At 34.7% G+C, this 13,731-nt stretch overlaps 1 protein-coding gene across 4 annotated transcripts in view; it reads left to right on the top strand.

Moving 5' to 3' along the window:
• XPO1 (exportin 1) overlaps positions 1 to 8,939 on the top strand; it is a 43,716-nt gene extending 34,777 nt beyond the window's left edge. For all 4 annotated transcript variants that reach the window (XM_074332035.1, XM_019717573.2, XM_019717580.2 and 1 more), the window contains 13 exons: positions 3 to 141; positions 342 to 523; positions 604 to 760; positions 863 to 1,026; positions 1,314 to 1,448; positions 1,826 to 2,009; positions 2,332 to 2,438; positions 4,219 to 4,413; positions 5,600 to 5,768; positions 6,790 to 6,924; positions 7,007 to 7,166; positions 7,245 to 7,341; positions 7,894 to 8,939. In XM_074332035.1, coding sequence (XP_074188136.1) covers positions 3 to 141; positions 342 to 523; positions 604 to 760; positions 863 to 1,026; positions 1,314 to 1,448; positions 1,826 to 2,009; positions 2,332 to 2,438; positions 4,219 to 4,413; positions 5,600 to 5,768; positions 6,790 to 6,924; positions 7,007 to 7,166; positions 7,245 to 7,341; positions 7,894 to 8,040 — 1,971 coding nt within the window. In that variant the 3' untranslated portion in view covers positions 8,041 to 8,939. The remainder of the gene's footprint in view (positions 1 to 2; positions 142 to 341; positions 524 to 603; positions 761 to 862; positions 1,027 to 1,313; positions 1,449 to 1,825; positions 2,010 to 2,331; positions 2,439 to 4,218; positions 4,414 to 5,599; positions 5,769 to 6,789; positions 6,925 to 7,006; positions 7,167 to 7,244; positions 7,342 to 7,893) is intronic.
• The last annotated feature ends 4,792 nt before the right edge of the window (positions 8,940 to 13,731 follow it).

The following is a 13,731-nucleotide window of genomic DNA, read 5'->3' as shown; positions in this document are numbered from 1 at the left end:
AGGTCCGTTTATTGATGGTTAGTCGTATGGCTAAACCAGAGGAAGTATTGGTTGTAGAAAATGATCAGGGAGAAGTTGTAAGAGAATTCATGAAGGATACAGATTCCATAAATTTGTATAAGAATATGAGAGAAACATTAGGTAAGTTAATAAATATTATTAATTTGATTTTTATCTTTGTAATTCTGTTCTGGGGTGGAACTATTTTTGGAAATGTGGTGTGCTTAGTTTTTGAATCTGTTAATAGTCATCTTTGTTAATGTGCTGCTGTTCCCTTGTTGAAAGGGGTTTTGCTCAGTTTTTCATTTGAAACATCTGGAACCTTTTTCCTTCCTTTGTAGTTTATCTTACTCATCTGGATTATGTAGATACAGAAAGAATAATGACTGAAAAGCTTCACAATCAAGTGAATGGTACAGAGTGGTCATGGAAAAATTTAAATACATTGTGTTGGGCAATAGGCTCCATTAGTGGAGCAATGCATGAAGAGGATGAAAAACGATTTCTTGTTACTGTTATAAAGGTATGCAAGTGATATGTATGAACTGGAACCATTAGATAAGTCTATTATTATAAATTACTGAAATATCTCTTATTGTACAGGATTTATTAGGATTATGTGAACAGAAAAGAGGCAAAGATAATAAAGCTATCATTGCATCAAATATCATGTACATAGTAGGTCAATATCCAAGATTTTTAAGAGCTCACTGGAAATTTTTGAAGACTGTGGTTAACAAGCTGTTTGAATTCATGCACGGTAAATTCTCTTTACTTAATATATTTCATTGAGTCATTTTTGTTGAAAAAAAAAAAACAGAATTTTTCTGGAAACTTTTGATAAATGTTTTTGTTTTGTTAGAGACCCATGATGGAGTCCAGGACATGGCTTGTGATACTTTCATTAAAATAGCTCAAAAATGCCGCAGGCATTTTGTTCAGGTTCAAGTTGGAGAAGTAATGCCGTTTATTGATGAGATTTTGAACAACATTAACACTATAATTTGTGATCTTCAACCTCAACAGGTATGGGAGCCTTAGCATATTTCTCTTAGAAAGTGACTCCTGTTTTAATCAGAATTCATTAATGGGAGATAGAAAGAATGCTGTTATTGGTTTCAGTTCACATATCTCTGGTAACATTTTCACAGCGAGGCAGAAATTTAGCCAGAAGTTTTTAAGCTGTTTTCCTATCTAATATGAGTTATTTTTGTCACTTTAACAAAATTCATTTCAGTACATATGTGAATTGTGTATATGTTGTTTTCCTTATTTATGATGCATAAAAATAAAATGTCTGCATTTTAACATAGGTCCATACATTTTATGAAGCTGTGGGGTACATGATTGGTGCACAAACAGATCAAACAGTACAAGAACATTTGATAGAAAAATACATGCTACTCCCTAATCAAGTTTGGGATAGCATAATCCAGCAGGCAACCAAAGTAAGTTGTATTAGTTTTTGTAAAAGTTCTAGTGAAATTTAAGACTGTTATTTACAAAAGCAGTGAATTTGGTACCTTTCACATGTGTGCCTGATCCATAAGTGCTTTTGTCCGTGCTTTTACACATTAAAAAGAAATAACGGTGTATTTTTATTGGTGGTTTTTTTGGTTTGTTTGTTTGTTTTTTTGTAAAATGGGAATATTTCATTCTATTCTTAGTTGTAGATATAGGTAATAAAGACTTCTGTGTTTGTTTTACCTTTTGGGATTATAGATGTGACTATAAATTTGGTATAAGGTGTGTGTTTTTTGCTTTGGTAATTACAAGGATAATTTATTTGTGATAAATGGATTTATTTATTTTTTGTCCTTCATAGAATGTGGATATACTTAAAGATCCTGAAACAGTCAAGCAGCTAGGTAGCATATTGAAAACAAATGTGAGAGCCTGCAAAGCTGTTGGACACCCCTTTGTAATTCAACTTGGGAGAATTTATTTAGATATGCTTAATGTATACAAGTGCCTCAGTGAAAATATTTCTGCAGCTATCCAAGCTAATGGTAAGTGATTTTGAATTCTTACAGAATGTTGTATAACATCAGTTCTACATTCACTGCCTTAGTGTAAGCATTCAGTGTTTCTTAGAGATTTAAATTAGTCCCCCTCTCATATTGCAGGTTACCCTAGACCATTTTTTTTAACCAGTTGCATGCCTCTTTCCTGATAAAATAAGTCTTACTTTCCCAGTAAATTGATCTTTAGGTGTTTTTGTCTTTAGATTTTTTTAATGGTAATTGGAAACTAATAGTATCTGAAGCATATGTAATTACCAATGTAGAATTTTAGTTGTCAAGTTGGATTCCACTTGATTGTATCTTTTAGGTGAGATGGTTACAAAGCAGCCATTGATTAGAAGTATGCGAACAGTAAAAAGGGAAACTTTAAAGTTAATATCTGGTTGGGTGAGCCGGTCCAATGATCCACAGATGGTAAGTGAGTGAGATGTAGTTTTTGTTTTTTAAGTTGATGCTGCATTCTCTGAAATAATGCTTTATCTCTGTATGCATTTGGCTAATTTAAAGATAATTTAGATGTGTACATTTGGGGTTATTTTATAGCATTCTATTTCTTGGAGTCCTTGAGTCCTTTTAAATAGTTATAAGCCATCTTCCAAAGAAATTGCTGTTGGGGATGGTGGTGATATGTAACAAAACAGCTGAAAAAGATAGGTCATTTTTATTTTTCCATGGGTAGTTCACATGAAATGTTTGTGTACCTCATGACTTTCAGAGCAATTTACAAAGCTCTCATTAGTTTTCCTCTTCAGTGAAAGAAAGTAAAGTGCTTTCCCAGTTGAAGATTTGAAAGTCTCTTACTCTTATTCCTCTTAGTCTTAATAAATCATTTCCAGAAAGGAAAAATATGCCTCAACTTGGAAAAATGTAAATTATTTTCAGTTATTGTCATACCTTTTCATTCTTGTGGTCCTTGGAACATTACAAAAAGTCCTGCCCTGTTAACACTGCTGTGTGGTTTCCAAATGTGTTACTTCTATAATTTTGAAAATTCAATTCATTATTGTTCGTATTGATAAATATTTTTCTGGAAATTTGTTCAGAAAAACAATTGTGGAATTCTCAAGGTGTCAGATTTAAATATTGAAAGGTTTTGAACATATTACGAGATCAGAACTATTTAAAGTTGGAAAGTGGAAAGTAGGATGAATTGAAGGAATTGTAAAGTTCATAATTTACAGTGGCTTGAGCAAATTTCAGGAGTATCGGTGGTGACAGCAACAAATGGCGTCATATTTTACAACAAAGACTTACGTTGAGGTTTCGGGCAGTGAATTCAAAGATACTCAGAAACACTTCAGATCCAGTTTGGTAGGAAATAATTATTTCAGTCAGTGTTGAGAGTAGAAATGAGAACCATTTCTAGTTTGAAACATCAAATGGGTAATTGGAAAAATAATTTTGTGCTCATCCTTCAACTCTTACTAGACCTGTTTTGTGTATAGGACACTATTAACACTAGTAATCTTCAGTTAAAACACTGTTGTATTTATCGTACACACCTTAAGTGAGAACCTATTAAAACATAGACATTGCACCCTAATATGACTGTTTCTTGAGAATTATGGAAACCCACAGTTTTTCTGGCGCAGTTCCAATTCTTTTTATGAGAATAAGTGACAGGATTATTTCTGTTTATTAAAGTGTACTTTTGGTTAAATATGAGTACCTTGGTGTTCATAGATATTACCCCATAGATATTACCCATTGAAGAAACAGATACAATCTTGGTTAGGAAGACTTCTTTCCTTTTAGGTTTACTCATCCTGTATAGACAATATCCCTAAAATCCTAGTCTTTCCACAGTAACTTTGAGCCAGGCACTTAGTTTTAGGCCTCAGTTTCTTTTGTAATTATAGATTTGAACTATACTATATGTTCATGGCACTTCTCAGCCTATTGTGATTTCTTTGTTTTCATTGGATTCTCAGTGTAGCATCATCATCCTTTTTGCCTGTTTCTCTAATTTGGTTATTTCAGGGATCAGATTATATATATGTATGTTTTTTTCTGTTGTGATTTCTTGGTTTCTTTTGGTAAAATGTTTTAGTGTACAAAACCTAATCAAAGCACAGGATTTCCCAGTTTTCAGTAGATGATCAACCTAAACCTTGGAGACATCAGTGACCTAGCTTTTGATAATAGTGACCAAGTGCCCATATTAAAACTTATAAGTACTTTTTATTTTTAACAGGTAGCTGAAAATTTTGTTCCTCCTCTGTTGGATGCAGTTCTCATTGATTATCAGAGAAATGTCCCAGCTGCTAGAGAACCAGAAGTGCTTAGTACTATGGCTATTATTGTCAACAAGTTAGGAGGACATATAACAGCTGAAATACCTCAGATATTTGATGCTGTTTTTGAATGCACATTGAATATGATAAATAAGGTATGTGATTTATATCTCAGTTATAAAATGGGAAATTATGCAGGATATCCTTATTTCGCTTGAAACCGTAAATGATGTCTACGAATGTGGCTTAATCTTTGTTCTGGTGTTAAATGAACTTCTAGATCAGGGAACTACTTGTTTTAATTTACTACAAAAATATCTTAGCAGAAAAAAATAAGTTTGATAGATTGTAACTTTCAAATAGCAACTTGCTGCATTTTAGGCATTAAAAAATCAGTTGTTGTCTGACCACTGCGCTGTACACCTGAGCTGAAGCTGAATACTATTGAATGTCAACTGTAGTAAAATATACATACATAGTCATGGGATGTGGAGTACAGCATAGGGAATAGAGTCAATGGAATTGTAACTGCTATGTATGATGTCAGGGGGCTAGTAGATTCGGGGAGGGGAGTTACCATGTTGTCAGGGGTGTCAGTGTCTATTGTTTTGTACACCTGAAACTAAAAAAAAAAAAAAAATCAGTTGTATTTGTTTAAATGAAAGCAGGTTTATACTTTCAGTTATAAAAGTATAGTATGTGCTTATGAGAAATTGGAAATAATACTAAACAAGAAATTTCTATGTAAGTATACAAATTTACACAGTAGCTAACAATTTTTCTAATCTGTATTATGATCGCAGTCACAGTAGTGATAGTAATGATCTCAAGAGTTAGAAAATGAGTTCCTTATGTGCATTTTGATGAGTTTCTTCATAATAAGGTGACCTTGTGTTCCCTCATTTTAGTAGTTCATTTGTTTACCGTGTTTCCCCAAAAATAAGACCTAGCCAGACAATCAGCTGTGATGCATCTTGGAGCAAAAATTAATATAAGACCCGGTCTTATTTTATTATAAGACCAGGTCTGATATGTGATATGATATGATATATGATGCTGGGTCTTTTGCTACAAAAGATACATTAGCGCTAGAGCTGGTTGTCTGGCTAGGTATTATTTTCAGGGAAACACAGTAATAAATGGTAATTTCATCTTCCATGAGAGGTGAATTATGTTGTCTTTGGGTTTGCCTCTCGGGGCCACACATCTATGTCATGGGTTCCACTAAAAACTCTGAATATACTGAATTAGGGCTTGCTTTTCCACTCCCATTTAACATATAATTAAGGTAGTTAAATTTTATTTTGTTCCCTTCCCACCTTTTTTTTTTTTTTTTTTTAGGACTTTGAAGAATATCCTGAACACAGAACAAACTTTTTCTTACTACTTCAGGCTGTCAATTCTCATTGTTTCCCAGCATTCCTGGCTATTCCACCTGCACAGTTTAAACTTGTTTTGGATTCCATTATTTGGGCTTTCAAACATACCATGAGGAATGTTGCTGATACAGGTAAATGCATAGAAACGATATCTTTTTATTCATTTGTATAGCAATCCACAAACTATACAGACATTAGTAGATAGACGTATACTTGTGGAGAGGTAGGTGTTACTTCACTTGTTCTCAGTTTTGTTTGCATCATTTGCATATATAGAGCTGAGTAAGTATTAAGTCCTAAAAGCAGTTTAATCATCTGTTTCAGACATAGTCCATAGGCAGGATTGAGTTATGGGGAAATGGGCGTAAAATTCAAGGTAGGGAGAACATCACTTACCCATATTTTCACCAGTGTTTCCTTTTCCCATATGCTTTTTTTTTCTGTGACACTAAGGGTCTACTGAGGATAATACTTTACATTTCTAGCAGGAGGATTTTTTATTTGTTGTTTGTTTGTTTGTTTGTTTGTTTGTTTTAATTGGGGAACAGTGTTTTTCCAGGATGTCAAGTCATTGTTTTTCAATCTAGTTGTGGAGGGCTCAGCTCACTAGCCCATGTGCAACTCGAACGGAACCAATGACCCTAGTGTTATGAACACTGCACTCTAACCACTGAGCCAACTTGCCGCCCACCAGTGGCTCAGCTCGAAGTTCAAGCTGTTGTTTTCAATCTAGTTGTGGAGGGCACAGCCCAGTGGCCCATGTGGGAATCATACCGGCAAGCCTGTTGTTCATAGCTTCGTGCTCTAACAAACCGAGCCATCCGGCCGCCCCATTATCTGTTGTGTTTTTTAATAATAATTGGTTCATGTAATAGAAAGATCTGCTTAGTTGTGCTGTTTTTGGAGTGGATGTGCAGAGAATCAACCAATCCTTCAGACATAATGGGAAGGAGGTAATGGTTGTTATTTGGTTTATAGTCTGTAAGTAAGCAGGCATTAATTCTAGTTGAACTCCATTTCTGATTCAAGGTAATTTAGGCAAGTAATCTAATCATTATCAAAAAAGAGGGAGAATGGGCTTTGAGTTGAGTAGCTGAAATACTATCATGAATGTTGCCAGTCTGTAATTTTTCGGTGTTCTGTATATTTTAGGCTTACAGATACTTTTTACACTATTACAAAATGTTGCACAAGAAGAAGCTGCAGCTCAGAGTTTTTATCAAACTTATTTTTGTGATATTCTTCAACATATCTTTTCTGTTGTGACAGACACCTCACATACTGCTGGTAAGAATTTAAAGCCATAAAAATGTTAAGTGTTCCATTGTTATTACATCTTAAGAGTTAATAATGTTCTTTTTATCAACAGGTTTGACAATGCATGCATCAATACTCGCATATATGTTTAATTTGGTTGAAGAAGGAAAAATAAGTACACCGTTAAATCCTGGGAATCCAGTTAACAACCAAATGTTTATTCAGGAATATGTGGCTAATCTCCTTAAATCTGCATTCCCTCATCTACAAGAGTAAATATATATACTTTTTAATAAACTTAAAATTTTCAATTAAAAACAGGTAACTAATTACTATGTTTTGATTTGCAGTGCTCAAGTAAAGCTCTTTGTAACAGGGCTTTTCAGCTTAAATCAGGATATTCCTGCTTTCAAGGAACACCTTAGGGATTTCCTTGTCCAAATAAAGGTATGTATTTTATTTACAGTTGAAAGATATTAAGACTATGATTTAAGTGTTGCAAAGTGTCATAAAATTCATAACTAGTTGATGGATTATTTTATCAGTAACTAAGAATTCGGTCACAAGATATTCAGGGTTTTTTTCCCCGTCAGATACAAGTAGTTTTAAAAAATTAGCTGAATATAAAAACATGATTTCATAAAGTAGAGGGAGAAGGCAAAAGTGAATGAAAATTGTCTGAAATACAGCTTTGAAGACAATGATTATAGTTAAATATGATCATTAACCTTAGAAACAGCTTTCTTGATACCTTATGTAGTATATTTTATATATAGCATCATACTATACATCTTTTGTAACCTCGTTCCCACCCACCCCCAAACACCTTTGGTTTTGAATTCAGCTCATAGATTGTATCTATATACTATAAACCCAACCAAATGATGGAAAAAGTTACATCCCTTGTGTAAAGGGGTGTGCTTACCTGTACTTCCCTAAAGTCGGTCATTTTCCAAAATCGAAGTGTATTATGTTGATCTTTCAACTGTCTTTTCACAGGAGTTTGCAGGTGAAGATACATCTGATCTGTTTTTGGAAGAAAGAGAAACAGCCCTTCGGCAGGCTCAGGAAGAGAAACATAAACTTCAGATGTCTGTCCCTGGCATCCTTAATCCACATGAAATTCCAGAAGAAATGTGTGATTAAAATCAGAAGTCATGCTGTTATTTTTTTTCTCTCTCTCTCTTTCTCTGCAACTCTTGTTAGCAGAAGAAAACAGCATCTGGATATTTGTCGACCAAAATGATGCCAATTTGTAAATTAAAATGTCACCTAGTGGCCCTTTTTCTTATGTGTTTTTTGTATAAGAAATTTTCTGTGAAATACCTTCCATTGTTTAAGTTTTGTTTTGGTCATCTTTATTTAGTTTGCATGAAGTTGAAAATTAAGGCATTTTTAAAAATTCTACTTCATGCCCATTTTGTGGCTGGGAAGGGGGGAGGAGAGGCAAATTCGATTTGAACATATACTTGTAAATTCTAATACAAAATTATACAATTTTTCCTGTAAACAATACCAATTTTTAATTAGGGAGTATTTTCTTTCTAGCCTATATTTCAGTCTAGAAGAAAAGATAATGAGTAAAACAAATTGCATTGTTGAAAGGATTATAGTGCTGCATTGTCTGAAGTTAGCACCTCTTGGACTGAATCGTTGTCTAGACTACATGTATTACGAGTCTGTATGGCAAGTTTGCAGCAAGATCATGTGCATATCATCCCATTGTAAGACTTCAAAAAATATGGGAACAGTTATTTTTACACAGTTCTTTTGTTTTTGTGTGTGTGTGCTGTCGCTTGTCGACAACAGCTTTTTGTTTTCCTCAATGAGGAGTGTTGCTCATTTGTGAGCCTTCATTAACTCGAAGTGAAATGGTTAAAAATATTTATCCTGTTAGAATAGGCTGCATCTTTTTAACAACTCATTAAAAAACAAACAAAACAAAACTGGCTTTTGAGATGACTTATACTAATTTACATTGTTTACCAAGCTGTAGTGCTTTAAGAACACTACTTAAAAGGCAAAATAAACTTGGTTTACATTTATTTTCCCTCTGTTGGCTCAAAATTATTCCTGTATTAATGAAGTGGTTATTTGTTTCAGTATTAACATTTTAAAATGACGTTTGACATTTGTTGATTTAACAAATATTGTCTCTGAAATTATTGGGAGTAAAGGCAGTAATTGTGTAAAATGAACGTGCTACTTAGATACTTTTCTGTTCCCAAGAAACAGCTGTGTTGTTTGACTCAATTTACTTTTATTAAAGAGTATCTTTATGTCTCCAGTTAGGAGCTAAGTGTAACAAAAATTAGCCTTAGAATGAGAATCCAGTTTCAAGAAACTATTGCAGATACTGTGTTCTTGTAAAATGTAACTTGGTAGTCTTACCCCTTAAAAGTGGGAAGAAGGGGAGAAATGTGTAGAAGGCCTATAAAACATTGAAACTAAGGGAATACGAAAGGAAACCAGCTTGGGTGAACCTGTTTCCAGAGGATAAATCTAGCCTGCTGTAAACTAGTTTAAAGCTGAAGCATTTGAAGTGCCTCATGTTTGTGAGGAATCAGCAATTTTGTTTAATTGCTGTAGTAACGTAATAGGTCTGGCAAAACTGCCATAAGTTCAGTAGGATATCTTACATAAAATTAACTTTTCTAGGGTAGCAAATGGTAAAAATTTAAGTGTATTCAAAGCGGAACATTGGAAGATTTTGTTTTAAAACTTTAGCTTTGTTAAAATCTTTGATTCAGTCTTATTAGTTACTGGTATTTGCCTTAAAATCTGTTTTAGGAGGCTTTCTTGGATCAGCTAAGAGTTTAGGTCCAGATTGTTTGCTCTATTATAATTAGCTATGTATAAAGTCCATATTGTTAATTTATAATAGCACCATTTCCAAGAATGGTCATGTATAATTTTCTTACCTTCCTACAGCCCCATTGGACTCTTGATATGTTCTGGATGTTGCAAGAAACCAAGCTTTGGCTTGGGAACCAGGATAGTCCACTTTGAATTAGAAATGATTGGCAACTGGGGATTCAATCACTGCCAAAAGTAAATTTACATCTTTAAATTAATAAGGGTAATTTTAGCTACAAGCAAAAAGAATCATTTCTTGAAGTTTTAAACTGTATAAACTTGACACATTCAAGGAAAATTCATAAAGTGAACTAGAAACATCAGATTTAAGTGTTTTTTTTTTTTATTTCAAGTAGATCTCATCCGAGTTATTCTGTTCCATAGTTTAATTCCTTGCATGAAGATTATTTTGTGGGTGTGTTGAACAAATATATTTGAAACTACAAAAAACAGTAGTCACACCATTTAAATTTAGGATGAGAAATTTCTTCATTGAAAGTTAATCATATTTGAGACACCGTCAAGGTATTTGACAGCCAAGCATACTCATAACTGGCCATTTCAGCTTTTTGGCATAGTGCTCTAACAATAAGGCAGTGTCTCAATTGTTAAAAATTGTGAGGGAGAACTGAAGTTGTCTTTCATTGTAAGTGGGTATGAATCTTGGTCTAGGCACTCAGATGGGGAATCTTTTGCAAGTTATTTGAATTTGTTTGAATGAAAATGATCACAGCTAAGTCTCAGGTGGTTATCAGAATTTACATAAAAAACCTTTGCCAAACTGCCTGATACCGTATCTCCAATTCTGCGATGCATTTTTTCACATTTTAGCTTCTCTGGAATTGGGGTCCATGTTAAACTCGGCATCTTAAGATTTCTTGTGGCCAGGCAATACCGCAGACGTCTGCCCTTACCTGTCCATGTGAACTCAGTTACAGCTGTTGTGTTTTTGATAGTTATATAATTGCCATTTAAAATTGTCTTGCAAGAATGGTTCAGCATCAAAATGTTACTGTATATGCAGAAAGGCACACAGAAGCAGCAGGACATAAACTTAATATTAGGAAGAAATACTCATTGTTGGAAGAACGATAACCACAATTCTGTTTTCTTGAAAAGTGGCAACCAAGTTTTTCTTTGGACCGAGTAAGGGAGATGCCTATAAGGTATAATGTGCGAAGAACTAACTACTAAATGCAATTTATTCATGAAGATTGATAAATGGGAACATAAATTTCTTCAAAACGACTGTGGTAACCAAGTCATGCAGTTTATAGGACTATCAAATACACTGTCATAATTGGCAGCATTCTCTTTTTTTTTTTTAAATTTTCCCACCTTTCCACCTCCCGCCCTTCAAGCCATGTTTCTCAGTCTAATTGTATAGGACACAGCTCCCTGCCCCATGCTGGTGTTATGAGCCTAGCGCTCTGCCAGGCTGAGGCAGGCAGTCGGTTGGCAGCTCTCGCTGGCTGCTGGCCACTGGGGCCACTCATGACAGCACTTAGCAGCTCACACTGACTGTCTGCTCACTGCAGCCTTGCTCCAGGGAGAGCTGTTCACAATCTTAGCTGTAGAGTGTGCAGCTCACTGGCCCATGTGGGAATCGAACCGGCGAACTGGGTGTTTGGGAGCATGGCGCTCCAACCTCCTGAGCCACTGGGCCAGCCCAGCGTTCTCATTCTTGATGGTACATAAAACAATGGTATACATCTTGCAAGTGGTATCATCTTAGATTTGAAATAAAGCAGTTAGTAAACCAAGTGATTTCAGTCTTCACAGGTTGTCCTTAATCCATTTGAGTCTAATTGGGTAGGCTTATGTATGAAGCAGGCATTTCATGGTTTGATGCGAACAGAGATAGGAAAGGATAGAGGTTTTAAAAATTACAATATTAGGTTGTTGAGAAGAACTAATTGATCTGATTTAGTCGTGTATGTAGGGATTTTACTCCAAAAGTTACTGGCAGAATTCTGTAACAATGTGAAGACAAATCTGAAAAAAGTTCATAAAAAATGGTCACATATGTCAGTGAACTGATTTTGGTGCTGTGATTAGAAGCTCATAGGTGGAAAATTGGGCTATAAAGTTATATAGAAATGTTTAGTTATTTGTAAGTAGGTAATTAAGAACTATGGTAAAGTTTCTTACTATTTTGTGCTTTCCATCTCTGATACATTCTGAGTAAATTTAGAAAACAGTCATGTAATGTATCTAGTCCATGTTGGAGGTTTCCCCAACAGTTCCCAAAGATGAGTCATGGCTTACGTTTTTCCAAGGGGGAATCCAACGTAGAGTCATACTTTATGCATTTGTAGTCATTGAGTTTTTAATTTCAGTGATAATTTTTTTACTTTTTGAAATTTATATTTGGTTACTTTTCAAATGTTTTTTAAAATAGTGTCTTCATTTTTCACATTTATTTATGTACAGTTTGTATTCCATCAGTTACTCAGATTGACAAAAGCCCCTCTCCCCCACTGGTAACATTGGCTTCAGATTCCACATACCATTTTTCATTCTGGGGGGCCCTAGGAAATAAATCCTTACTAGCTTGAAAAGTAGTTAAAATTTTAACATTTTTATAAACAAATGTCTCAAAGTTTTCTTTGGCTTCATGTAACAAAATACGTAACAGTGACATATAGTTTATTTCATGTGAATGTCATTGAAGGTCCAGAGTACCTTCCATTAATGGATATAGGACTTGTGAAGGGCAGCTTTATATCACTTGGGTTCTGGCAATTTAGGAATTTTTTCTATTCCTAACACCTGGGTTATACCCCCAAGGTCTAATAAGGCTGTAGGAATTTAAGCTGTACATCTGCATTCTAGAAAGGGTGGAAAAAGGCTTCCTTTTGTAAGACTTGAAAGTCTCAGAAACTCAGAAGACTTCTAAGTACATTTCCATTGCTCCATCCAACGAGAAAATCTGAAGGCTCGATGCACTTCTGCTCTGAATAAAATTAACACTCTACTAGAGGAAGAGGGAGTGAATTGAAACTAGAGGTCTTAACTACAAGTGCAACAAAAATGAAAATAAGGACTAAGGCAGTTGATTATATGGAAAAAGTAGAAAGTCTCCCCTAAGCATTCAAGTTCTGAATTGCCTTTTGTCATTCAATGTCCACAATTGGGAAAAAAAAATCCATCTATACAAGGTGGCAGGTAAAACCATTTACTTTTTGTGTTACTAATTGCTGTCTTTTTTATTTTCAAGATTAGTAAATGAAATACTGAAATTAATACCCAGACTTCACTAATGAAACTTTAAAACCTAAATAGAGGACAAATTAGAGGTTAAGGGGAAAAGGCCACGTCTAAGGGGAAAGTTGACATGGAAGAGTTATTTTCATTGTGGAAATGTGGTTCTTGGGAAAATGTGGTTGTCGAAATTTCCAGAGTCCTTAAGTTGACACTTCTAATTGACCTAATGCCCAAATAGTACCACTGCTCTCACCTCTGTTAGGACATCCAAGGAAATACTTTTTCCCCAAAGTTGGCTACTAAAGTAGGCTTTTTCTTTTCCTAACAGTAGTATTTGCTCTACTTTCAAGATTTTTTTGTCTTCTCACTCAGTATTTCTTTGGAGCCTAATAATGAGTCAGCATGCACTTAGTTAAGTTTCTCTTCTGTTACCCTTTTAGAACAAGACCAAAGTTTTATGCAAGCAGGGATATACTGTTTTGTTTGTTTGTTTTTGTACTCCAGTAGGACGTAGGAGATCCAGCCTGAACATAATTCTCTGTACTTGCTACCCTAACTGAAATCCCTGACCCAGATCCTTTCCCAACAACAGGAAAAGAAACTCTCGGCCTCCCATACTTTGGTCTCAATATACTAAGAGAGCAGACATACAAAATGAGGTCAGACTTATTCAATATGTACAATCAGTTCAGAGTAAACTTCTTAAATATGTTTCACCTTATTTGTGATTCATCCAGCTCTTAGACACAGAAGTGTACTTTCCCATCTTGTTTT

Source organism: Rhinolophus sinicus, linkage group LG05 (assembly GCF_036562045.2).
Source record: "Rhinolophus sinicus isolate RSC01 linkage group LG05, ASM3656204v1, whole genome shotgun sequence".
NCBI lineage: Eukaryota > Metazoa > Chordata > Mammalia > Chiroptera > Rhinolophidae > Rhinolophus > Rhinolophus sinicus.
The sequence above is the reverse complement of the archived record's forward strand: the minus strand, read 5'-3'. Positions and strand labels throughout refer to the sequence as shown.